Consider the following 27,984-nt stretch of genomic DNA (forward strand, 5'->3'; position numbering starts at 1 on the left):
CTATGCAGATTGGGAAACATTTCTACATTGCTAAATGGAAACTACTGCTTTGTTTCTCTGTAGGATGTCACATGCAGTCTGTATGCAGAAATATATGCAGGCTTGTGAAAAGAGCCGCACGGCTCAACCACACAGCTCAACCACACAGCTCTGATAAATTCATAGAGGGGGTCTGTTAATTTTAGAGGGAAACAACATTATCATTTACCATATTCTATAAATAACGAGATTATAATACTGAGATTTAATATCTGGGGATAAAACTGTGGCAATGAATACAGATTGGCAGACTGTTTTACTTTTTTTTTATTAAACAGGTCTTTTCCTGTACCATGAGAAGGAGGAAAATCTTTACTATGCTGCCACTTACTGGTCAACTCTTGTCAATACTATCAAATCTTTTCTAATGTTTCAGACCACAAGCCTACTGTATGTGTGACATTTAACTAAACATTATTCTTTTGTGTATTGAACTGCATCCAAGAGTTTTATTTCCAACAATTAAGATAGAAGATTTACAATATGTTGTGTTTGTAAGCACTAAAATGGCATCATAGTTACTAAAAACATCAAATTATGCAGTCCAAGTATAAAAAACAGTGTTTTAGATTAGTCTGTATTTGGTAATCCGTTTGAGAAGTCAATGTCTATCCATCCAAAGCAGACCTATCTAAAAACTCTATTGTCTAATATCTATTAAAAATAACTTTCACAAGATCTTTTTTTATATATATAAAATACCAGTTACTACAGTTTACTAGTAAAACTGTATCTGTGGTCGCCATTACTGTCATAAAATAAAATATAAAATAAAGATTCTGATAGTTTCTTAAGACTGTAGGAGATCCAAAAATTAATTTGTTATGGCTTTACATTTTTAACCATAACTGTGGCGTTTTGGTGGAAAGATGAATGTTATTGTATTATATTAATATTATATTTCGCTATTCAAATAATGTGATTATTCATTTACTTTGTACATCTTCTGATGAAAGTATTAATTGTATTTCCTAGAAACAGTCCATCAGGGTTACAGTTAGATTTGTCTAATTTCAGCCCACATGGGGGCCACATTCCGTCGATTTTATCAGTTTCGGTAATTCAAGAGCACACTAGTTCCACGATGACGAAAAATATCCACTCATTTCAGCTGAACACCGTGTAATGGGAGTCTTGGTTTACTTTCATGGACGTAAAGAGGCTCGCAGCGGTGATATTTGGGAAATAAACCGTTTTAAGAATGAAACCCAGTGAGTTTGGTCACACCCTTTGGCTTGTCTCGCCCCTCCTGAGGAGGATGAATGTGCAGTCAGAGCGCCATGTTGAACGGTGTGGGTGTCACACACACACAAGCTCAGCACACTAACACTAACGCTCACATCAACACACCACCTCGGCCGTTTCTTAAAAAATAAAGTTTCTATATCTCTCATACGAGTAGTTTGTACTTATGCCGGGTGTTACCCCCGGTTATCATCAGCACAGGAGGTTTGGTAAGTTACTGTTTTTGTTTTCTAGTCGCTTCTCTCAGTGTGGCGATATCTCCACCGAGCACCACACATTTCGGCTTGAGGTTTTAACTAATCCAAGAGGGTTTTCTTTCTTTCTTTTTACATAAACACCGCGGATAGTGAAGGACTATGATAAAGCTGGGTTTCCTTTGGGGTGTGAGAAGAATTAGAGCGACGTTTGATTAAACTAGCAAGTTAGTCAGAGCATAGCCACAGTTAGCTAGCCTAAGCGGCTAATACTTAAACTCACTTTATAGCTTTTAAAAAGTCGTTATCCCCAAAAATGAGACACCAAAACACTATAACTCGGGTGTGCTAAGCGTTACGATATTTTCAACAAAATTATATTAGTAGCATAAAATAGTTTTTTAAAAGTTCTAACAGTTGATGAAACTTTCGTCGTGCTTTCTTTAGCTTGCTAGTTAGCAATTAAACGTTAATAATGGAAACGGTCTGAAGTCGTTAACGTTGCTGTTATACATCTTTTAAAACACTCACGGACATTTAAGTAAAGGTTTATTTGTTATTTTTGTCAACAATTGGACGTTTTATTGGTTTGGTTTTGCTAATGCGCTAAAGTTAGCTTGATACTTTAATACATTTGTAACCGGCCTTGTTTGGTTAAACTGTTGGCTTGGGATTTTGTGTTTGTATAATAGTTATACATTCAAATGGAGTTGTAAACACAGATTTTCTATTCATCTATGTAATCTTGGTCTATTCAGTATATAAGCTGTAAGGGTAGCTCGTCTAGCTATGGTATCTTGTATAAATATTTTACCACGACTTAACTTTGGTATACAGTCCTTTCTTAAGATACTCAACCAATGCTTTCTGCCCTGTTTACATTTACGGTGTTTCTAGATTAGTCTTGTCGTAGTTGTATCTGTGTAGTCACAAATCATTTGCTTAAGTTTGTGTAAAGACGGATTTGTAGATTGACCAGTTTGTTTTGTCGACACTACAAAGATTGTGGACAGTGTGACCGGACAGAGCCGTTTTATCCCCTCAACATGCACATTTCACACAGATTCCCCCTCTGAACGCTTAGTGGACACACCCGTGATGAGGAGAATCATTGTCTGTTTTTTCTGTGATCAATTTCTGCAGCATATGCATCTTCATCTTTTAGTGTTTTGCTTCCTGTATGTAATTAGACAAACAGAGTCTTTAAAGGACAACTGAGCCAGAGCGAATCAGCTGCCTTTATTAAGCAACTGGAGTTTACCAATTGTCATGATGTTTTTTTTTGTGCTGATTTAGAGCTTGAAAATACTATAACATTGATATATTACATGTGTAATTTCAAGGACATGTCAGTAGTATTATATAGGACACAGTTTACTTGAAGTGGCAGAACCGGCTGGATTACCTGAGAGCAATATGCAGTGCTTATGCGCCCATTCTCACAAGCCAATTCAGTTTTCAGTTCGCCCTGCAGACCTGACTTCTGTGGCAAAATTCTAGATATGTGTGCACCCACCAAATTTTTGTAGTGTTTTAGCGTGCAATGTCTCTACACCTGCCTTTTCTCGCCGCTGGATTCATTCTGCCACCATACACCCTTCCTTAGCGCTTCCACAATGGATCCTAAAGATGTGAGACATGCTGGCACTTGCCATGCACACTATCTTTTGTTTGGATTGAGTCATATCTGGGTAAACTGTCCTTCACAGCTGTGCAGAACTTGCTCTTGGTGTTTCTTATGCAGGATTAGTATTCTCTGCATGGGTGTCATGCGGCCGGACATGGCCCGCGCATGTCAAATGATGGAGGAATAGGTCAAGTAAACTGCTGTGTGCAGCAAGGTCAGCGTGATTTTGGTGATTTTTGCTGCTTGTTGCTTTTTGCTGCTGAAATTATATTGCCTATGTAGTGTGTGCTTATTTTCATTTTGGTGCCTGTATGTAATTTTGCATTACAGTTTCTTATTGTTAAAATCCACATGAAATCAAAAACAGTTTTTCTCTTCTTACTAAATGGACCAAAATATTTAAGACTCATTCTGCAGTGCACAGACTGTTGTCCAATCAGATGTGCTCTGGAATGAGATGGCAAGTAGTGATTCATGACTCATCGATGACGATTAAAGCCTATTGGCTGTTAAAAGTAAAGCGTGTCTCACGCAAACCGCTTGTTTCAAAAGGCAGTGCATCAACAGAAATGAAAACTCTGCTTGTCAAGCTATTTAATGGGGTCTTTGATTTTTACATTATAGGCCTAATGCTTTTTTTTTTTTTTTTTTTTTTAACTGTGTTAGAAAAATTACTTCACAACTTTTCAAGGAAATATTCAGAATAAGGAATTTCTTTTTGATGGTGCTAGATTAATGTAGTCTAAAGGGCCATTAAATAGACTGTTTCTACAACTTTTCCATTGTTTTTCTGTGTAAACTTGTTCGAGGCTAGACGGATGTTTTTGACTGCTGTACTCACATCATGTCAGCATTTTGCAATGCATTGTAATATTGCAGAGAGTTTTAACTGCTTTAAACTAGTGTTGTCACGATACTGGAATTTCCAACTTCAATACGATATCTTGAAAATCACTGATATTTGATACCACAGGGAAAGCTGTTACATGTACTGCAATACAGATTTTTTTATTTTTATATCATAGTTTTTTTGATAATTTTGTTGCAATAGCTTACACACAGCACAGGGAGGCTTTATTTGAAGTTTTGAATTAAATTTACAATAAATAAATCAGTAATAAAATAATAAACAAATTGCAAACGAGAGCACAAATACATTAGAATAGAGACAACTGAAATAAACAGCTTTAAGCTTTTCAGCTGGGTCTAACAGTAGTTCTCAGGTAAAAAAAATGCTACAGAAATTAAAGTAATCTAATGTAAAATAACACTGGATCATTTTCATTGTAAAAGTTAACTTTAAGAGCTGCACAGATCCAATATACTGTTGCACAACATGCCTTTTCAACAATTTACATTCCAAAACTGACTGTTTACACCTGAATACTTGCCAAGATGGACATTTTGACGTAATTTTGTGTGTATTTGACCATTTAATCACAGGAAGCCACTCAATTTGGTGTTTAAAAGACAGTTTTATGTGCGCGCACCTTTGGTCAGCACGAAACTGCGGGAATGACAAAAATGATGCGCAATACACACAACCCCATGCCGAAATTCAGACCCTGTAATGCCAATTCAACCAGAGCCAGAGAGACGAGTGAGTGAGAGGAGGCGGGTGTGCATCGATTTGCCATCGGAGAGAACAGACAGCTGGTATCGGTGTATTGATACTGCAGAAAAGGAGTACTGGAAACTTTTCAGATATTTCAGTATTGATACAAATCTAAATATTGATATTTTTGACAACACTAATTTTAAAAACACATTGGACCTTGTGTATTCTGTGAACTGAAATTATTAGCTTTGTTTTTGTTTTGTTTTTTCAGCCCATATTTATTCAGAATTGGCTTAGGATTTCAAAAAAAAAAATTGTATGTAAAACAGCTCCGTTCACTTTTCTGTTAAGGAGAAAGTGTTATTGTTAGTTCAACCACAGGCCATTTCAAGGAGGTTATCAACAGTTCGCAGAATAAGGAAGTTATGTAGTGATCTGGTGTTGACAAAACACTGCTGTGATTACTAAAAAATATGTTCATAGCAGAATTTCTATGTAGTGTGAGAGGAGTGTTGTCAAAACGGAATATTGTAGATGCAGATCGGGTTCTTTGGCTCTTGAACCCACTCGGTTTTGCCTGGAATGTAAACACCTAAACCTGCATTCTGTCAGCTTATTGAAGTGCACGTGTTATATGTGACAGGAAAGCGTCCTTATAAGGTAGATATAAGTACATCCAGCCTTGGGGAAGGGGAGGAGAAATATATTGCAAACTACAAATTTTTCCTTGAACCAGTCATAAAAATGTTCTTATCTCATGCAGTTGTAGAAACTTCAAATATGAGTGGTGAATGAGTCCCTCAGACATTTTTAAATACTCTAGGGTTTGTAATGCTTTATTTAACATCACAAGTCGCATGATAAATAGAATGCTCTCTGAATAAAAAACATTGATGCTTATCTTTTGACATCACCACTGGGGATTTTTGTTTCTTTTAGATGTGGCATGTAAATCTGGTTATTTCAATAAACCGATTTTTTTTGGTAGTTGTCAGCGGATTGGTGTACATATAAACGTGCTCAGTAGGGCTGCACCATTTATCGCACAATAAATGGCTTAAGAAATCGCAAAGGCTGCTATTTATTTATTTATTTTTTTATGCGCAGCTTGTCAATGAAGAATGGCTCCAAATGCTAATCCATCTGAAAGCACTGTGAGTTTGAATTGCTTATAATGTACATTTGAAAAAGCAACACACGTCAAACATCTTTCCAGACATGAAGCATTTATTAACATCTTGTCCAACAAAAGACAACATTTAATAACATGCTTTTACTCCAAACTCATTTCATAACGACAGTTGAGCATCCTTCTGTGAGATGGTGTGGCTTCTTATACAGAATAAGGCAGTCGTGTGTTTATTAGTCATGTTTAATCAATCAAAGCGTTTCAATCTTCTGTTTATTCAGCTACAGCAATATCACGCGTGTTATCTACTTCTGCGGCAGGGCATATTTAGAGTTTTTGCGCAAGAGCGCCTCTGGCTTTCAGATGAAGAAGCATTTACTACTGATCATAGAGCCGTACAGCTCTGACAAGCTGCAAATAAAATAATCACAGCCTTTGCCAAGTCGCGTGCGATTTAATCGCGATAAATCGTGCAGCCCTAGTGCTCAGTGCTGCTCACAGGACTTGCTTTGCTGGGTCTTTGGCTCTGCTTCAACATTGATCACTGAGAATCCTTGATATTGGCAGGACATTGCCAGACCTGTTCTTTTAGTATGGAGGAGGCCACCACTTGCCTTGGATCCTCACACAGACCCGGGCCTGTGTACTGGCTTCCTGGGCCCCCGTCACAGTGAGAGCCACTGGAGCTTTGTTCCGGTAGTGATACAGTTGCCCCTCTCTTCCTCTGATGTGCTCGGTCTGAATTGGTCATTAAAGCAGCAGATGTTTCATTAGGCCGTGGCTGTATTCATGTGTATGCGGGCTGGGGGGAAAAGCAGTGGGGGTTGCTCTATTGGCTTCTACACGGCAGAGCAGGAGTCACATTTCAGTGGCTTTTAATGAATTTATGGGATGGGTTGAAATGTTTTGTTGGCAGTTGAAGCGTCACGGTGTGCTCAGAACAGGAAACTTATATTTAGTATGACTTTGATGCTTCATTTTACTAGCAGACATGACTGACGCGTTTGAGCTCAGAACATGGATTGATTTTACATGCCGTACTGTAATGGAGAACAAAGTATGCTGCAATTACTTTTGGGAAATAAGATTTCTTCCCACATGAGTGTTGTGTTACCGTAAAGATGAGTAATAGGAAGCACTTCACACACTAAGCTGCCCTTCTGTGTGTACACAGTTAAGTTTTACTCTACACGTACCTGGGTGGTAAACTTCTACTTGTGCTTAGTTTGAAAAGTGAACAGCTGTGATCCATTTCTCTTTATCTGAACTGTGGTATCAACAGGAGGAGCTGCAAACTACAGTCTGGGAATGGACCATTAAACTTCTGTATGCACATGTAACGCTTATCGGCATGATCACTTTCTTTTTAAGATGATAATAATTGCCTTTATTGTTTTTATGCACTCTAGATTTTATGTAGTCTAATTGTGCTTAGCAACTATTACAAGTTCTCGTTTGAACCTTTTCTATTTGGTTTTGTGTTTCAGGTAATGGAGGAATTCATCGAGCTGGCTTCCTTCTCTGTGTGGAAATGGTTTTAACAGGCGCAGAGTAACATAGAGAGAAACTGTTCAAACAGATAACGTGGGTTCGAACTATTGCACAACGGACTGAGAAGAAAAACTGAGATTTAAAAAAAAAAAAAAAAAATTATTTTCAATTGTTTTTAACACTACACGCCACCATGCCAAGCTCAACTATTCGGAGGCAAATGAAAAATGTGGTAAATAACTATACAGAGCCAGAGAAGAAGGTCAGGGAAGCAACTTCCAATGACCCGTGGGGCCCCTCCAGTTCTCTGATGTCAGAGATCGCCGACCTCACTTACAATGTGGTGGCCTTTTCGGAGATAATGAGCATGATTTGGAAGAGGCTGAATGACCATGGAAAGAACTGGCGGCATGTGTACAAGGCCCTGACGCTGCTGGACTACCTGATCAAAACGGGCTCCGAGCGAGTGGCCCTGCAGTGCAAAGAGAACATCTTTGCCATACAGACGCTGAAAGATTTCCAGTATATCGATCGGGACGGCAAAGACCAGGGCATCAACGTCAGAGAAAAGTCCAAGCAGCTGGTGGTGCTTCTCAAGGATGATGACCGTCTGAAGGGTGAGCGCTCTCAGGCCCTGAAGACTAAGGAGCGCATGGCACAGGTCGCCACCAGTGTGGGCAGCAACAATCAGATCAGCTTTGGCCGTGGCTCCAGCCAGCCCAACCTCTCCACCAGCTACTCGGAAGAGTACGGCAAGTCTGAGGGCTCACCTGCATCATATCATGGATGTAAGTTTCTTTAGCTTGTTAACTTACCAGGCATGGAATCCAAACACATTTTTGGTGCTAACTGTAGGGTAAAATGGTTTTAAATATGGTAAAAATGCTGTGAACAGTTTGATCAGATCAAGCCAGATATTTAGCCAAAATATTTGATGTTAAAAAAAATGTAATGAATATGCCAGTGTCTTGAAAAATTGATAATGAAAATCATCGACAGTGAATGTCATTATCGATTAGTCACGTCTACCCACCGTGCATGGAAAACGTCAAATCACAGCACTGAATAACGTATTTCTATGGACAAAATGCATCTAAAAATAAACAGAGTGAGCTGCTGCGGGGTACGTGATCCAAGCTGCCCAAAACATGAGAATTCTTTATTTTAAGCTTCAAGCTAATGCATTAGTGTAATGTTTAACATAGCTTACTCTGTCAGGTGCATTGACAGATGTGTGTGCTGTTTAATGTGTGATAATTTCTCTTTTGCACATAGCATAGATAAAGATATATTCACTATAAATGTTTTCATAGTTAGTTTGTTTGAAGGACAGCATTGGGCAGGATGTGGAATAGTGTGTTTTGTCAATGAAAATTGGAAAAAAGAAAATTGGGCTTTTTAAATCCGATTAATCGAAGAAATAATCGGCCAACTAATCGATTATCAAAAATAACTGCTGCATCTGAGTATTTGAAATGCACCTTTTCTTTTCAGTTTGAACACAGTGCTCACTCTATAGAGCTGCATGATTCTGGATGAATTGAGAATCATGATTCTCCCATGATTCTGAATAGAGAACTAAAAAAACAAAGTCATTTACTAGAGTTTCTGACAAATGTTAATGCTGTAGTCCAGTGGTCCCCAAACCTGTCCTGGAGGACCCCCAGCCGTGCACATTTTGGATGTCTCTCTCATCTAACACACCTGATTCAACTCATCAGCTCATTAGTAGAGACTGCAAGACCTGAAGTAGGTGTGTCAGATAAGGGCGACATACAAAATGTGCAGTGCTGGCGGTCCTTCAGGACAGGTTTGGGAACCACTGATGTAGTGTGTATAAAAAATGTAATTTTGATTTATTTTATTTTTTTATTAGCTTTTAATGAATGATTCAATGAGTCCTCCATAAAAAAAAGACCACACTTGTTTAATTACTGGATGAATCAGCCTTTTTGAACTGATCTCTTGAGTGAATGAGTCATTAGCTATGTTTCCATCAACATATTTTTATGCAAATTTTGGGGTGTGACATAAAAAGACGCTGGATGGAAACACCTAGATGCATGTAGATTCTAAAAATGTGCATTAAAAAAAAACGTATGTGCTCCACTGAGGTGGATACGAATTAAATCCGATGAGAAGACGTGCATAAACTACGATGTAAACACATTTACCAAAAAAAAAAAAAAAATCTCTTGATCGAGATTCTTTTAATAATTATTCATGCAGCTCTATCACACTATTTATACTACAAAATGACATAGAATAGTGCACAAGTATGCAAATTTGTGACGCACCTTCATTGTTCTCATTGAGGTCCCTCTAGAACCCCAAAATTGTGTTATTGGCTGAACATTTGATGGGTAGCTACACAAAATCATAGCAAACATTGCAGCTTTTGATCAAGCATTATAAAAAGAAAGGACTCCTTCTGGAGTCCTAGACAGACTCAGTTCTCTCAACCTGAATAATTACTGACACTGGCAATGTATTTTCTTGTCTATTTTATAGGTGAATAGGACTTTAGTGATGGGCATTTGAATTTTGTGGAAATGTATTTTTCTGCATACTCAGATTTCATGTGGACTTAGTTATAGCTCTTTCAAAAGTGTATTGTATGTTTCTGTAGCACATTTAAACAGATTTGAACAAAAATAATGCTCCACAAGTTTACCAGATTGTATTCAGGCTAGTTTCAGGGTCAAGAGGGTTTTGTTTAGTGCAGCAGGTTTTTAAAATCGCTGTAACTGTGGAACTAAAGCTGCTTTAAATGCTGCAGGCTGCATTATTCTTGAGGACAATATTAAGCCCTTTACCGACAGTAATAGGTTGGTAGCCTGCTGATCTTTTCCCTTTATGAATTGTTGCTGTTAATGGCAACAACTAAATCTGGGCTGATGCTGTTGTAAAGGAGTCAACTGTGGAATTCATTTTGAAAAACTCTGCACACCTGGAGCTTTGACCACATGGGGCAAATTCTTTACACTGCAGACCAGGAAACTGCTTGTCTGCTGTTATCCTGCAGGAGATACATCCTCTGTTGTGCCTCCCTGCAGCACTGAGTGGCTGTACGTTTGCCCTGGACAGCTGCGTGCCGTCCATGCCCCACCCCTTTCCCTGAGCTTGTTACAGGAAGACAGAATTCCTGAATTCCCAGAGGTCTTTTGCTCTGCCCCGTGCTTCGGGGTGGAAGCTGTCTCTCTCCCTTTTTCCCAACTACCCCCAGCCCCTTTTTATACAGGATTTGATAATCTTATTGAGAAAAGTCAGCCAGTGTATTTTAATCACCCGTATGGTGTAAAGTTAGAAATCTTAGTTTTGTGACTTTCTCGTTGTGTGACCTTTGTCTTCAGTTGCATTTTTAAGTGTGTTGTATTGAACAATGTAGTTAAAAATAAAGAGTGTATGGGGAGCTTCATAGCATGAAAGAGTATGTAAACAGCTGAGTCATTTAAAAAAAGGAAAATTAGAAGAAAAGCTGATACGATAGCAGGAGTGTTTTGCATTCCAGTCCTAGTTTCCTAGTATTGTTTCTCCAGAAAGTGTAAATGGGCTCTCAGTCAAATGTAATTCACACTTCAACAGACTGTGCTAAAGATTAAGATTTGGTTTTGTTGGTTTGTGAAATTAATTCAGTGTTGTACGACAGAAGCTTTTTGATAAAAATATTTTCTAGTGTTTAGTTTTCCTGATCTATAATCACAGATTTTAAAAATATTTTTATCCTGTGGTTTGTCTTTCACTGACTATAAGTTAAGGGGATATAGCTCACCCAAAAATGACAATTATCCTTCACAACCTGGAAGACTTTCATTCATCTTCAGAGTACAAATGAAGATATTTGTAATATTCTCTCATTTTCTTTCATCCATTTGAAAGTCTGTGTAATCAACATTTTCAAGCTTCAAAAAGATATCGTAAAAATAACCCATATGAATTGAGAAGTTTAATCCAAGCTTTATGATCAACAGATTTAATATAGGCTTTTATTCATATATAAACATTGATCAGTGCATGTACATAGAGACCATCAAATATAGTAAACAGAAGCTCAAATGTGATTGCTTGATGTGTGAAAACAAATGCATGCAATGACAAAAGATAAGGGAAGATTATTTTTGGCATGTATTTTTATGATTTGGCTGGACAGCAAAAAACTTTTTTTTTTTTTTTTTTTATAAATGACATGAAATTTGGATATTGTTTTTAGTAATATCAAGCAGAAGCACAATATCAAAATTGTCCTGGGATCCTAAACAAAATAACTAAATGAATAATGTGGATAGAAGTACTTTCTAAACATGTTGGTAAGTGTAATCTCCAAAATTACTAGTCATGCATTTACATATTACCCTAAAAATGTGGTAGTCCTGCAATTTGTGATATGCAAAACTTCATCTAAAATCACTTTAACTGCATTGTCCATGCAGTTTAATGAGTCATATTAACTGAGAGACTACTTTAATGTTTATTTATTCATTTGTCATGTCACAGGACCATTTAAAGGCTATAAGTTGATTAGATATGAAGGTGATCTGTTAAATAATCAGAAATTATATATATATATTTGTGGTAATTTATATATAAAATTAATTCTAAAATCTTTGTTGCAAAAAGTTGATGTCCATTTCCTTTAGTAATAACTTAAATGCTGTCAACAAGTGTATTAGAGTGTGTTCACACTTGTCATGTTTGGTTCGATTAAAACAAACCCTGGTGCGATTGCTCTGTTAGTGCGGTTCATTTGAACATATGTGAACGCTGCCATCCGAACCCTGGTGCACACCAAACAAGGACCGAGACCGCTGAAAAGGTGGGTCTCGGTCCGCTTCCAAATGAACTCTGGTGCGGTTCGACTGATATATGAATGCAACGCGGACCAAAGACATGTATTCGAACCAAAAACAGGAAGATGATACCCTAAATAGGACAGAATCTTCGCGCATATTGTTTTTTTCACGTCTTAGTCGTGAGTTTGCCCATCACAGGCATCAGACACGCGTCTCTATGCAGCAGATCGTTTGTGTGTGTGTGATGGAGGGATTTCCGCTGCTGTTTTGACTGCTTTACACATTTTATAAGCTCTTCATGAGTTCCCAGCTGGCCAAAATACCATCATATGCAGGCTACACACACACAACAAGCGCGTTTACATCAGCACACAGCATTGTTTTGGATGTTCGGTAAGTTCTCAAAATAGGCAAAACGTCATTAAATCCAACCGTTTAAGTTGTGAACGTGTCTCTGTGCCTTTAGGTTCGGTATCTTTTGGTTCTGTGATTAAAATTGCCAATCTGAAAGCTAATCGGACCAGGACTAAATGGTTTTTTTTTTTTTTTTTTTTTTTGGTCCAGACCAAAGGAACCAAACGAACCGAACAAGTGTGAACACACCCTTACTGTTCTAGTCAAGTGAATGTGATGGCACTGCTTATAAAACAGCTGACGGAAAACCTTTCTAGTTTCTAAATTAGAAACCTATTGACATGAAGTCATTTTAATACGTCAAAATAAGCATTTTCCCCCCTTTCTGCACACTGTATACTTTCCGTGATTGTGTTGCAATGTTATTTTAAGGTGTCTGGGTCATGAACATGGTACTGAAAACATGTCCATTGTCAGTTTTATGCATATAAAAAAACTCTGTGTTTGTAAACTGTGTGAGATATTCACAGGTTCACACAACCAAGGGAAAGCATTTAAAATGATGTGATGCTTACTATTTTTCTTTAGTCCCAAGTTTGGTTGCGGAGCAGTGGATGAGACTCTCTTGAGATTCCCTATTGGTTTAATTTGCTGTGTCCTTTAGCTAAGGAAAGATCTTGACCTTGGTTTAAATAGTTTCTAAAGATGCCTTTGTGTCAGCCAACATAATGCAGCCAAACTCCAATAACATTGGTGCCTATTTTAGTTAGTTATTTTACTTTGTTTGTTTAGTTTAGTTTTTGCTTAATTATTAAAAATTATTAGATGAATTTGTCAAACAATGTGACAACATTTATTGCCTTTTATCAATATCTTGGCTGCATTTTGAAGTGTTTTTCCAGAATATAAATGAGACTGCATAGTACTATCAGTCAAACATCCATCTGTTTCTCAAATAAGAACAACTGCAGTTTGGTTGTGCATAACCTTGATGTCAGCATGTCTGATGAACAGAACCATAGTTATTAGTGAAATGATGAGCCAAGACCATTTACAGAGACAGTCACTGACGGCAAGCTCTAATCTGATTGGGTGATTTACATGTCAGTCAGCCTCTTATTGTTTAAATGTGTGGTTATTGGTCAGAATAACCTAAAAAAGTAGACTAGGATTTCAACAATCAAACATTTTTCTCAGTCAGTCTGTGATTAAAAAAAAAAAATATTCTTGTTGTTTTAATTTTTGATTCTAAGAAACTGACGTTGAGCCACACAGTTTGTATATGAGTCATATTTCCACATTGGCCCAATAAGGGTGGCGTGGTGCGGACTGAAAGCACTTGTGATGTCATCTGTGATCTCACCAAAGCACCACGCTCACGCCACCTCATTTCCCCTATTCGCCTTCACTGCTTTTCCCACAGAATCTCAAGCCCTTTGGTCGTAATTTCCGTTCCCTCGAGGGTTAGAAACGGGGAAGCTTGTGTTTCTAAAGGCACTGAGAGACTCCGGGTCCAGTGTTTCTTATCGTTACTGAAGTGATACATCAAGACTCGGCCTAATGGCTGTCAGAGATCTTATGGATCACAGACGAGCAGTCTATTGATTGATGCCGCTTACAACAAGACCGCCTAGACTAATGATGGAGACTTAAAACATCAGAGCCTTAACACAAATGCACAGTTCTTTTTGTCAGACAGTTGTGTTTGCTTTGAACGTAGTGTTAATTCTGACCTATACGTTGTCAGGTGTTTGGCTCTCAATGGCCTGTGACTGCTTTGTGTGCTTCTGAGATGCTTGTTTCCTAAGCACATGGCTTGCCCTAATCCAATCAGTAAAGGAGGAAGTACTCTCTTCCACTGCATTAGCAACAAGCTTATAATCAGCAGGCTGTTGTGACTTACCCAGCATGCAGATGGAAGTTCGGCTTCTTTCTTCCGGCCTGACAGCTTTCTCATGGATGTTTATTCAATGTTGAACTTCGCTTCTTTAAATAACTTGAATGACGGACATAAAGTTATTGATAAGACCCTTTGAGCAAGAACCTTTTTTCATTTGTTTTTGTCGTTTTGGGGAATGAGTCACTGATAAAACCCGTTTGGCAGTAATTAGGCCGATCCCCTTCTTATGATAACCCAGCCAGGTGTGGTAGCAGTGTAGTGCTTGAATGATAATGGCATTGTATCTGTGTTTTGTCTGTTTCAGCCACATCTCCCAATGCATCTTCAGAGTTGGAGCAAGCTAGGCCTCAGACGAGTGGAGAAGAGGAGCTACAGTTGCAATTGGCTCTTGCCATGAGTCGAGAGGCTGCCGAGCAGGTGCAGTACATCATGTTTTCTAACGTCACCTTTTATGTGACGTGACACAAGCACAGCCAATCATAAGATTTGTGATGTTTAATGTACAGTTATTGAGCAGGGGTGGGAATCGCAGGGTACCTCATGATATGATACGATCATGATACATGGCTCACAATAACGATATTACGATACAGCGATTCTGCAATAATCAATATATTGCTGGACAATCCTATGATGATACATCACGATCTCTGTCTATCTATGAAAACAAAATGCCAGTGAAAAGGTTGTGCAGGTTTTCTGTTTTTTGAAGTCCAAACAGTTATAAAACAGCACAAAGTTTTTTAGTCTGTAAATTAAATTTAACATTTTAAGTAAATTAAACATTTTTATGTGTATACTTTTTAAAAGCTTAAACTTTTCTTTGCGTGTAAACTGACACGTTTAGCCTAAGTTAACTGCTTATCGACTTGTTTTATATAAACCTGGTACATTAAAAAAATTACCAACCTCTTTTATTTAACCTGTGAACAGTGTTTACCAGCTTCCTTAAATAATTCTGGGAATAGTGTTGTCAAAGGTATCGACTTGGGTATTTTAAAATGTTAAAAATGTAACGATACCAGCATAGCCTAGCATTTTGAGCGCTATTGAGCGGATTCTTAAACACCTCTGATTGGCCATTGTGTGTTCACGCGCTCAACATATATGTCTGTGATTGGCTACAATGATCAACGCTTCTAAAACATATTGTAAATAGACATCTTTGACGCTCTTCACCGAGTGCTTAAAGATTCACATGGGAGCATTTGAAAGCAGGTGTCTGTCAGCAGATCCCTGATATATCCGCTAATAGACGCCTGCTTTCAAACGCTCCTGTGTATATCTGTGTAAGCGCTCTGTGAAGAACGTCAAAGATGTCTACGTTTGTCACAACAATAGTATAAAATCCTAAGTGCATCCAGACTTTGAACTTAAACGTGACCGGGGCATCTATTATTTTACTCGCACTGCTGTCCGCCATCCCGTTAACCTCTTTTTCTTAGGCTAGTTAACTTATGTTCACGTTTCCCTCATTCATGTGTTGAGCGCCGGCTTGAAGTAGCGACGCTGGGAGCAGGGAAATCTATTTAGACAGAAAGCCTTATTTTATTAATTAAAATATCGATATTTGGGGCCACATATCGTTTCTCGTATCGCACAGAGAAGGGTGACGATATATCGCACTGTCGATATTTTTTCCCACCCCTTCTTATGAGTAGGATTTTGGACCAGTGAGATTTCATGGTTGGCAGGTCTACCTAGCAGCACAGAGGTACATTAAAGAGAGCTTTTATTGCTTTTGTGTGGTGCAGTGATGACACATTTTTGTAGGCTAACCCGGAAGATGCCATGACCTGATTCTTCCAGTTAGTCCTTATGTACTTGGCAAGAGCACAATTATAAACACAAACGGTCTAGTGATGTGTTTAGATGTGTTTATCTGTTGCGTGGTGTTTAATGTCCCTGACAACCTCTGTAGTCCCATTTAGCCACTTGTTAGCAACCGCCCTTTTTCAAGACAAAAGCTTTAATAAAATAACTGATGTATTTTATGTTGTAGAATAAAATGTGAAATGATCTTGAGCTTGTGTTCACCACAGACCTTATTTCAGGCATTTAACCAAAAACCTATTCAAAAACCTCATTGATTTCAGGAAGATGGATCCAGGACTGTTAAAATGCTAACTCGTTTCTGAATTTTGGCCTCCAAAAATACATCATCCCTGAAGCACTCTATTGAGCTGCACCTGCTCTGGACATGGTGTGAGGCCTTTTCACAGCATCAGTTTTTTTTTTTTTTTTTTTTTTTATAACTTCTGTGCATCTTTATGAACTCCTCCACATTTTGAGCTCGAAATAACTTATTGCAGTTATTAGCTCTGGTTATTTTCACTGCTTGTTTTTAGTTTGCTCCAATATGCATGAACACCACTCCACCATATTGTTTCACCACCCAGACAATCAGCACACATTTTAGAGAATGACTTGCTCTAATGGTCCACCATTAGCAAAATGGTGAACATAATGGGTTACTGCATCAAATGTGGAAAAATATTTGTGACAGAGTAATTTTTTTTTTTTTTTAATGTTTAGGCCAGTATTTGTCACCATAATATTTGATTTTCTAAAAGTTCACAGCTTTGAATAGCTGATTCAGGAATGGACACATTTGTATGTGGTCTTATCAGACAGAGATTTACCGTACTGTGCCTCCCATGCACCTGTACTTTTTACACATACTAGCCAGTTCAATGTATTTTTAGGCAATGGTGATAGTTTCCCTATTTCTGGGAAAATGTTTCATTTCTAATTGCAAGCTGGGGGCTTTTTCATTACACGAAAGCTGCTTTCACTGTACGTCCATTTCATACTTCCAAGTGTGCATACTTCAAGAAATGGGAAATATGACCTTATACTGGCTCTCTTTCTTCCCAATTACAAATTACACAAATCCGCATAGTTGTCCTTTTCTTGCAAAGTCGGGCCAGTCCAGAAAGAGGATATTGTTTAGGAAACTTACAAATTAGTTTGGAAGCCGTACAACCACACAACTTTCTCACTGGGATTTAAAACCGCTTCTTGCACGTCTTATAAAAGTGATGAAGTGGGGCAGCTGATAGAGTAGGAAATATAATGTTCTTGGAAGCTCAGATTATGCTTGGGACTCGTCAGTGATTGCTGCTCCAAGAATAATGTGAAGGAATTGTGTGTGCGTGCTTGGACATCTGGGTTAAATTTCCAAATGAAAAAAAAAACAAACAGGCATGTTGGCGCTGGTGAGGAGGGGCTCGTCTGAGAGGGAGGTGCGCAGTAGGGAATTCCTACGTTTCTGTGTAGCACTACTTGCCCTCTTATACCAGTTAGCGTATAGTTATCAGGTGTCAATAAAGGGGAATTCATTCTGTGAGTTCTTTCTCTGTCAGGCAAGCTAGGGGTTATTTCATAAATAGAAATATTTGTATGAGACAGTCAGATGTCCCAGATTTGTGATCATTACGAGGTGAAGGGAACTGTAGCATTTGAACCGTTAATATAATGAGGCTTCTAGTGAAATGTTGAAAGAGCATTGCTCATCTCAGACTTTTCTGCTGGGTAAACAATGTCTTTTCTTTGTTGTCTTTGCCTCCTACATAAATCATTCTGTACAATCATGCTCCATATTACGACTCTACACCTAAAGCCCTGTTTCCACCTGGTATTAAGATGCGTTTTAATAACAGGATCACAATCGGATCACAAGTGGATGAGGGAGGCACGTTCCCATTTACACCTGGTGTTTTAATCTGTCTCTTTTGCCCACTTTAAACCACTTCTGTCCTGATGTCTTCGAGGGAAGGGTCTGTGGGTGGGTAAATGTAAGGGTTTTTTCAGGTCTTTCAGTCTAATGCACAAAAAAAAGCTCACACAATTTACATCATAAGCGCGCCCATGATGATGGAAAAACAGCATCAGCTTTCATTTCTGCTGACAGTCACAAGACCACACCAAACATTTTTGTTTATTATAAAAAGAAAAGTAACCAATTAAAAGAAATGTAATTAATTACAAAAGCTGTCTACCGAAGCTTGATTTATAGTGTTTTAAGACTTTGAATAAGATAATACCGCAGAGAAGTATATAAGTAATTTAAAATGCTTATAATTTAGGCCAGACTTGACTGACTTTGATCTTAACACCTTTAACCTTATTATTCTCAGGTTAGGTAAAGTACACACCACAAAACATCTGAAAGTAGACAAGATCAAATGTTTTAGACCCCATTTACACCTGTATTTAGTGTCGTCAACTTGTGATCCGATCAACCAAAATGCGTCTTAATACCAGGTGTAAACAGGGCCCAAAATACAGAAAAATATTAGAAACTTCACAGATAAACGTGTTTGAAATTTTCAGTTAACCCAACCTTTGACAGCACTAAACCGCAGCAGCCCTGATTGATCACCTTATGAATATCTGATAGTTTTCAGTGATTTTGATTATAATTTTTTTTAATTGCAAATGAAAGTGAAATGCCCAAGACTGTATATTACCAGACGCAAATATGACTGCTTTCGTAAAAGTAAAAGAAGTCCCATTTTCTACATAAGCCTATTGCCAATTGGTAAAGCCATTGCCTCATTTTACTGTTATTTTTAAGTTTTATAAATGTATAATATTGATTATCAGCCAAAAAAGTTACTATATTGGTGTTGATTTAGTACATTAGTTGAACCCTACAGCAGATCTCTTCAGCTTGAAAGGTTTAATTGTCATGAATATGGCTAACCAAATGCAAAGCTATTTACTGCCTCCAAATTAACATAGGGACTAGATTACAGCCTATCTTTAGTTGCTTCCTACTAACATACTTTACATTTCTCGCTTCCTTCCTGTCTCCTCTGCCCTTTGAAAGCAACCCGATGAGGAAACAAAGTGCCGGGTGTGTCTCTTGGTTTTCTAACACAATTGAGTTTTGGTTTCAGTGTGTAATTTTGTAATCTTCAAATTTTTTACATACCTCAGTAACTGAATTATGATGCTGAATCATGATGAATCACAGCAACAGGGTGGCAGGTTCACGCTGTGATTCAGCAGACGGCATGCGCTCCATAATGCATGCGCTATAACATGTATTCTTTTGTGTGTCTGTGTGTGGTTGTTCAGGAGGAGAGGATGCGTCGTGGGGATGACCTACGGCTCCAGATGGCTCTGGAAGAAAGCCGTAAAGACACCAACGCAGGGAAAGTGGCCAAGAAGAAGAAAGAGGTAGGTGTAGGCTCTGAGCGCTTTAACTCATCAGTAGGCCTGAACTGAATCTGTGGCCACACAAAACTCTAGTTTATACATCCCTCACCTCCTGCATTTTCATTTATTAAGGGATGGTTCACCCAAAAATTTAAATTCTCTCATAATTTACTCAACCTCATGTTGTCCCATGCTTCAAAACCCCCATGAAAGTAAACTTTGCACCATATTCAAATTCTTCAGACGCCAAAGGCCTAGTTTGACAGTGCGAGCTAACAGAGGAGTAGAGCAGAATTCTGATAATATTTTCCCTCACAGTCAGGAGAAAAATGCACTGATTCTGTAAAGAAGTAGAAAAGACCTTTTTTCTTTTTCAGTCACCATTTGGTTTGAATTTAGGTTCAAATTTATGAATATATAAATGTACACTTACACTACAGTTAAAAAGATAGAAGACCGAAAAGTCTGTTATGCACATTTATTTGATCTAAAATACTGTGAAATACTGTGAAATATTATTAATTAATTTATTTATTTATTAATTTATTTAAAGTAAATTTCTATTTGAATATATTTCAAATGTAATTTACTCCTGTGTTGGCAAAGCTGAATTTTCAGCATCATTACTCCAGTCTTCAGTGTCACATGATCCTTCAGAAATCATTCTAATATGATTTGCTGATGCTCAAGAAACATTTATCATCAATGTTGAAAACCATTTTTATTGAAACCGTGATACATTTACTGTCACTTTTGATAAATTTAATGCATCCTTGCTGAATAAAAATACTGAATTTCTTAAAAAAAAAAAAAAAAAAAAAAAAAAAAAGAATATTATATTTTATATATGCAAAATATAATATTTTTTACCCCTTGTTTACTCAATGTGAGTATTTATATTCAGATCGGTTATCAAGTTCATGTTCACTGTAGCTGATGTGATTGCTTTGGATAGTAGGATGTATCTGTGGGCACTAATCTCAATCATTGTGTGTTCAGCCTCCACAGTCTTCTCTGATGGATCTGATGGACCCGGTTCTCGAGGGCCCTGCCGCTCAAGCGGCGGACCCTTGGGGAGCAGGTGCTGCAGCAGCAGTCCCCGCCTCAGACCCCTGGAAGTCCTACGGTAAACACAGACACACACAAAATATAAATAAGATTGCAAATATCATGATGATTAAAATGCACTTTTGGTTGACCATTATGTTTCCTAAAGGGTGTGTCATTAAACTTGTTTTACTGTCTTTCCTGGTTTTGTGACCATTTAAATAGAGCATTTTATCTACATTTTTACAGTTCTTTCATTTAAACATCTGCTTAACAGCAATTAAATAGATTGAATGATTTCTCCGGGGGGGAACAAATCAGTTTTAAACCAATTGGTGCAAATATATAAATATTGAGATATATTATGAATATTATCAAATGGATGAGGAAAATATATCACCCAGCCCTAACATTCAACACTATTTTTAGTTTTATCACCTTGAAGGCTGGCACACACACAACACTAGCTAGTTTCACAAGTAAACACCCTTCACGTACAAGATCACATTTGTCTGTGGCTAATAATAGCGCATTGACAACAGTTTGTATCAGCGTCCTGCTGTGCTGATCACATTAGGCTGTATTCTAAAAAAAAAAGTGCACTTTTATCTCACCAGAAGAAGGTTTTTGCTACATTTTAAGGCAGATTTACATCTAATTTTGTCACATATAAAAAACTTAATGCTCAGGATGTGAAGACAACCTGTTAACCTAAAGCTCCCTTTTCTTTTATATCCCCCCTCCCCCTACAGGCTCTATTTCATAATGTTGTTTGGGCCTGTAGCTCTTCGTGGCACCTCAGTAATGTAGCTAGGCCGGTAGTTGTGCATTCCAGTGTGCACAAAACAAAAGAGACTCAGTATTCAGATCTGCACTGGTAGAGCGAGCACAGAGTCTGTAAAGGGGTTCCTCTTCGAACAGCCCAGTTCTCTCCTAATCTCTTGCAAATGTTCTGAAAATTAAGTCAGACTAAAGACATGAAGCGCATGGAGAGAAGGACTGAGTAGGTGTTCTGGAAGAGCAAACAGCAAAACTGCCAATTTGAACACTGTATATTTCAGAATTGGGTCACATTCACTCCCATTTAACTTGCATCACCTGTCACACTCGTTTATAAAATAGAATTTCTCTTGTTGTTTCTGCTGTTTTTAATATAATTAAATAGGTGCAAATTACTTCAAGTCAGCATGAAATGGAAATTTACCCCATTTATTTTCTAAATGCATCTTAGTGAACGAGCATGTTTCTTCTTTTTCTTTCTTTTTTTTTTTTTTTTACTTTTAATAATTTTTTTTAATCAACTTTTAGTCAACTTGACCTTCCAGTGAAATGACAGATTTCTCTCTGGTGACTTATGCTGGACTTCTCCAATAATTAAGCATCTTAAACTCAACTGCAAACTTGCGTTTAGATCAGACTCCATCCAGTTAGCAAGTGATGGATAGAAGTACTTGCCCTAGGTTTTTTTTTTCTTTCATAATCCGTTTCACTCAGATGTACGTCACAACACAGAAGAAAAGATCTGACGCTACTTCCGTTACATTGCGACTTGAAGACTCATCCTGTTTTTTTTTTTTATTTTGTTTTTTTTTATAAATGCTATAATAAAAGAACGTCCAACTAGGAAAGTGGCAGTGATTTTTCATTGTAGTGTTACTTAAGATGTCTGCTAACACATCTTTGTGTATCTTCCAGGCTCCGCCCCTAAGCCAGCTGCTCCTGTGGATCCCTGGGGTCTTCCCAGTGCCTCTCCCTCGGTCACTCCTCTGAAGAGCAGTGACCCCTGGGGGTCGACCTCGGCTCCTGCAGCTGCTGATCCCTGGGGCCCAATGCCTGCCACCCGCCCCAAAGCTCCTGCCACAGGTGAGCTCTGAAAACGTTCAAAATGTATTTCTGTGTTACATTCCGCTCTCTTATTTTGCATTCATAGATCTTTTTGATGTCTCATACATTAAAAATTAAAGGCTTGCTTTATTTTTAATCCCAACCATCTCTCATTTCTCTCAGTTGGGAGCTTTGATCTTTTTTCCACACCAAATGGTACTTCCAGGGAGGACCTCTCCGAGTTTGACAGTCTTCGCTCTTCAGCACTGACAGGTAAATGCTGACCACTACTACTACAGTTTACTAGGGATGCCTTGAAATTTTGGCTACTGAAAATTTTCGGCTGAAACAGCTATTTACGATTTCGGGGCGAAATATTTTTGGAGGGCCAAAATCAGTGACCGAAACAGACATTTAATTCGCGCTTCTGCGATGGCACATTTTGACTGTTTTCAGCATCTGTTTCGTGCACACAATGTGGATAAGCTACAACAGTTAAACATGTCAGCTGTGGGCACTAGCTCTGGATTGACAATATTAAAGGATTAGTTCACTTTCATATAAAAATTTCCTGATAATTTACTCACCCCCATGTCATCCAAGATGTTCATGTCTTTCTTTCTTCAGTCGAAAAGAAATGAAGGTTTTTAATGAAAACATTCCAGGATTTTTCTCCTTATAATGGACTTCAATGGCCTCCAAACGGTTGAAGGTCAAAATTATAGTTTCAGTGCAGCTTCAAAGGGCTTTAAACAATACCAGACAAGGAATAAGGGTCTTATCTAGCGAAACGATCGGTCATTTTAGAAAAAAATGTATATGCTTTATAGACACAAATGATCGGAACACAAGTGCTTCCGCCAAAACCGTACTTTCGTATTCTTCAAAAAGCTTACGCTGTATGTCCTATGCCTTCCCTATCTACTTACGGAACGCAGTGCCAGTTACATTTTTTCCATAAGTAAAAAGGTAGGTGATCCTTTAATTTCTCGATTTTAACCTGTAATGATATGGTTTCTTAAATCTAAAATCTTTAAGTCTGTGCTGTTTTCTGTTGATGTGCAGCATGAACAAAACTTCTCTGAACATTTGTAGCACGCTGGCCATCTAATAATCGCATTAATGTTATTTTTAATATGAAGCGAAGTCTCATCTTGAAAATTCTGTCGATTTTATTATGAAATTAAATAAATGTTTTGTCGCTCTTTAATATGCCGTGACAGATCAGTTCAAGCAGCAGCACGGATCAAGCGCACATGAACCAATCATCTCATCTCCTCTTTACTACTATTACAGCACAGAAATAAACATCAGAGGATATGCTGAAAGATACATTACATCTTACCGAAATGAATTCTGCCTCATGTATTCGCTCAGAGTTTCAACCGGGGAAAGACATCAATAAAACAGCTTGTAGGCTATACAATGTCACTTAACATTACATTTACCTCAAGAAAGCTATTCAGTGTCCATGAACTCATTAGATAGCTAGAAAAAATAACTCTTGAGAAGAGCATTCCTGAAGTTTCAGTTTCAGCCCAGAATTTTCATTTCGATGCATCCCTACAGTTTGCTAGTTAAGTATTGTCTCTTGTTGAGAATGACATGAGGATGTGATGTTTTTCGCAGGTGATGGTAGAGGAAGTTCTGCCTTGCCATCGCAGACCAGCTTGTCTGTAGGCTCAGATCTGTTTGACGTACCGAGCGGCCCAACCAGAAAAACTCCAGAGTCTTTCCTGGGTCCCAACGCTGCTCTTGTCAACCTAGACTCTCTGGTCAGCAAGCCTCTCCAGCAGCCTCCAGTCTCCAACCCCTTCCTTGCTGCAGGTACCCTTCACCAACAACATGTTTCATTTGACCACATTTACAGGGTTCCCGCGGGTCCTTAAAAAGTCTTTAGTTCAGTTTTATAAATTTAAGCTTGTAAATAGTCTTAAATATCTTAATGGTTTAAGAAAAGCCTTAATAATTGTTTTGAGAGGTCTTAAATTTATGGATGGAAAAGCACTAATTGTGATATGGTCTAATGCAATTTATGCATATTTAAGTCAAAATGCGACGCTGTTGCACATTCTACAGACTCGCACTTTCAGAGCAGTTCGTGATCAAAGCACATTTATTTGTGCTTACTGATCTACTGGTGATGAATTATGTTTACCTTATGGTTTTTATATTGTAATCTGGCTGGAAGTAGTAAAGCATATACATTTCAAAATCAGAGTCCTGTGTATTTCAGGCTTATTTTTTTAATAAAAAATCCTGCATTATGCATTTTTTTTTTATTTTTTTTTTATTATTGATATTTTGCTTCCACAATAAACATTTTCATTATATAGGTTTTACTAGTATCGCAATAATCTGTAATCTGTCTTTAAACACATTATTATTGTATCAGCAAAATCTAATAATGCTCAAGCTCTAATTCCTTTGAGTATGTATTGATATATTGGTACATAAACCAAACTCATTACATATTAAATAAAACATGACTTGCATATTTGAAACTAGCTTTTAAACTACCTGTTTTTCTAATAAGAAGTATCAAGTCCTTGTTGAGCAGCCTTTTCAGTTAAGTCAAAGTTTTTGAGATGCATGATTTATTTTGAGATTGTATCGATTTGTTCTAAATGGACATTTTATTTGTGCAGGTCTTAAAAAAAGCTTAAATTTGGATTTTAAAAGCCCTTGTTTAGCATTGAGCTCACGTTTATCTCCCATTGGTCTCGTTTCAGCCTCAGGAGCAGCTTCAGCTCCTGCTCCTGCACCTGCCGCTCAAATCAACCCCTTCCAGGTGAACCAGCCACAGCCGCCCACCCTCAACCAGATGAGAGTCAGTCCCATGATGGGCCTGAGCGGTCAGGGCTTCAGCAGCATGGCCCAGAGAAGCAACGATCCCCTGCCTCTGTCTTCAATGCCCCCAGTCGGTCCCGTCTCAATGGTACCCATTGCCGGCATGGCTCCTCTTGGGCCTGTGGGCCAGATGATGCCAAACATGGGGATCCCAGCATCCATGTCCATGCCCCAGCCGCTCATGAGCGGAGGGCTGCCGCCCACGGGCGCAGCAACACAAGCCGGCGGCACAACCAACCCCTTCTTATTGTGAGGAACAACATAGGCTGCCTCCCCGAAACCCACACAAATCTCTCTCCTATCCCATTTCTATGCTATAGACAACATAGTCGGTTGTGTCCCCCCCAAACCGGTGTGCTATTTTGAGACTTTTGGGAGTATCAGTGGTGTTTACAGGTTTTACACTGGCAGGTGATTCCCTTCCTCTCCTGTCAGAGATTGGTACCATACAGCAATTTGGTATTCGTTTCTAAATTTCCTCGAAAGAAACCATCAGCGATACAGCGTCTCTCCCGTTCAAAGGGGTCCTGTTTTTAACTTCTTTTTTGATGGCTTACTTTTCTTATCAGAGGCTTGAAACTAGGAGTACTGGTTTGTCTTAATTTTTCTAATTTCTAGTCTTTCGAGCAGCGTGCTAGATATAAAGCTAACCCTTTTAATCCAAGCAGCCTGTACGTTCTACGCAGTGCATATACACTATGTGTATTTACAGTACGCTTAAGTAGACAGTTTAGAGGACTCTCTATCAGTTTACATGGAAATGATTTTGATGTTCCAAGCAGGGATTTTGCACATGCTCTGATTTATCTTCCTTTGACTGTTTGCCCACCGTTAGTCCTTAGTGCGAGAAATGATGGGAAACCGTTAACTAAGGCGCGAGCAAAGAGCGAGTCTGTGAACTGCATGTGTGAATGCTTTCAAACCTGATGCATTGAAAGATGAACTTCATACTGAAGTGGAGAGTTGTTCTTTCTTCCTTTTCTTTTTTAATGCACGACGGGGAGTTGGTTTGCATATCGTAATACGGCTCAACTTTTATACCGAAGCCTGTTTTTTACTGCTTTACAATCCCAAGACGTTTATTGGGTGAATGGGTTCTTTCAATTCAATACGGCTCACTATTTGCACAGCACAGCTCCATATTTCCACAGCTAATCGATACTAATGATTAGAATTCATCCGCTTAGCTTCTCTGTGAGTATCCAACAACCTGAAATGTGATCATTTCAGTAACGTTTTCTTTTTTATTTATGTATGTGTGCGTGTGGATGGATGGAGCAAAGGGAAACGGGAGGAAATTTGTGTTCATCTTCATCAGGTCCTAATGCATCTTACTGTTATAACCGACAGCTGTATCACTAATCACTGCTTCCTAATGCAATCCGTTCATGTACATTGGAGAAATGTATATCAAAGCTTGTTGTTAACAAAATCCTCAGTTCTGTATGGAAAGCTAACTTTCTTATAGTGTTACGAGAATGAGCGGCGATGCTAAGACAGGTTATAGTGTGGGAGGGATCCCGTAACGGATTGTATGATCGATTTTCTAGTTTTTTTTTTTTTTTTGATGTTGAATATGTGGTATAAATGTACGTTAGGGGTCATATGCATCTTTCTGCAGCTAGAAACCTGTGGTTAAATTGCATTCTGTATTCAAATAATGAGTTTATTTTGGCCACGGTTTTATCATAAGTCATAAATGAGACTTAAACTAGACTATGAATCGTTTGATATCACAATTAACAGTCGATTTAAAGCAAGAACGCCTAGACTTTGGTGTGTCGTGTGGCTTGCTATGTCTACACTTTTTAATTCAACCAGTTAAGCACAAGATGGCAATATCTGCCACCGAATAGTAGTTACCAAAGTGACTCTGCTTGTCCTTTTTAAATGCAGAGCTGCGGTCATTTTCTAATTGACTACACGTTTATCTCTCTTCAATTGTTCTCCTATTATTATCATCATTAATATTACTGCTTTTGTTTTCTTGATTCCTGCTAGAGTATGGACTCTACGGTTTCTCTCATCTGTGAGCTAGTGACCTCTGCTGGAAATATTGCGGTAGTACTGCCATGTGCAGCCTTGTAGCAGAGCCTGGGTGTGTTATGGTCAATAATCTGCAGGCATACTCAGGCATTTTGGGGGGTGGTTGTGGCAAAGAAAGCTTTAAGATGTATGTAATGCGCTTTTGATGGACGTGATGGTTTAAGCAGGCTCTATTCCTGCTAAACGAGACTCCCTGCTAGTGAACATCACTGTACTCGATTATGCAGACTAGTTTGACTTTCGAATCCATACGATATCTAGCTGATTTCGTCTCGGCCATCTTGTTTTGCTGTTACCGTGTATCACTCGTTCTTCTGTTATTATGTACTCATTATGCATTTATTGTGGAGGACTAACCTTGTGAACATGCATAACATTTTATTTTTCCATGTTATTGTGTCTGTGTATTTACCAAACTGTCTCATATTACTGGGAGCAGGCTGCTTTTTATGGATATGTGCTCAACCTGTTGGCATTATAACTGTATAATATAATTTATCATCTGTTCTATTGTAACATATTGTTGTGTACCTTATTTCTGTGTAATGGTTTTGTAGGAAAGTCACAGGAAGAGTGATTGTTTTATTGCCATCTAAACCACAGCAAGTGATAAAGGACCTGTAGCTGCAGTGGTAAAACAAATAAATTGTATCAATGACTTTTGAGCTGTCTTTTCATGCTGCCAGTAAACACGCCAACATCACATCCTGTTATGGCACCAGAC

The 27,984-nt window shown here is 38.3% G+C and overlaps 1 protein-coding gene across 2 annotated transcripts; it reads left to right on the plus strand.

Annotated features, from left to right (window-relative positions):
- Positions 1-1,295: 1,295 nt before the first annotated feature.
- epn2 (epsin 2) lies at positions 1,296-27,918 on the plus strand. Of its 2 annotated transcripts, none has more exons than XM_051886690.1 (9): positions 1,296-1,493; positions 7,280-8,071; positions 14,632-14,744; positions 19,413-19,514; positions 20,493-20,619; positions 22,236-22,403; positions 22,548-22,637; positions 23,994-24,191; positions 25,097-27,918. In XM_051886690.1, the coding sequence occupies exons 2-9, from the start codon at positions 7,477-7,479 to the stop codon at positions 25,465-25,467; spliced, it is 1,764 nt and encodes a 587-aa protein (XP_051742650.1). In that variant the 5' UTR covers positions 1,296-1,493; positions 7,280-7,476; the 3' UTR covers positions 25,468-27,918. The 2 variants fall into 2 exon arrangements, with proteins under 2 accessions (XP_051742650.1, XP_051742651.1); XM_051886691.1 differs by lacking the exon at positions 1,296-1,493 and adding an exon at positions 6,608-7,118.
- The last annotated feature ends 66 nt before the right edge of the window (positions 27,919-27,984 follow it).

The sequence above is a fragment of the Ctenopharyngodon idella genome, chromosome 3 (assembly GCF_019924925.1).
Source record: "Ctenopharyngodon idella isolate HZGC_01 chromosome 3, HZGC01, whole genome shotgun sequence".
NCBI classification, from domain to species: Eukaryota; Metazoa; Chordata; class Actinopteri; order Cypriniformes; family Xenocyprididae; genus Ctenopharyngodon; species Ctenopharyngodon idella.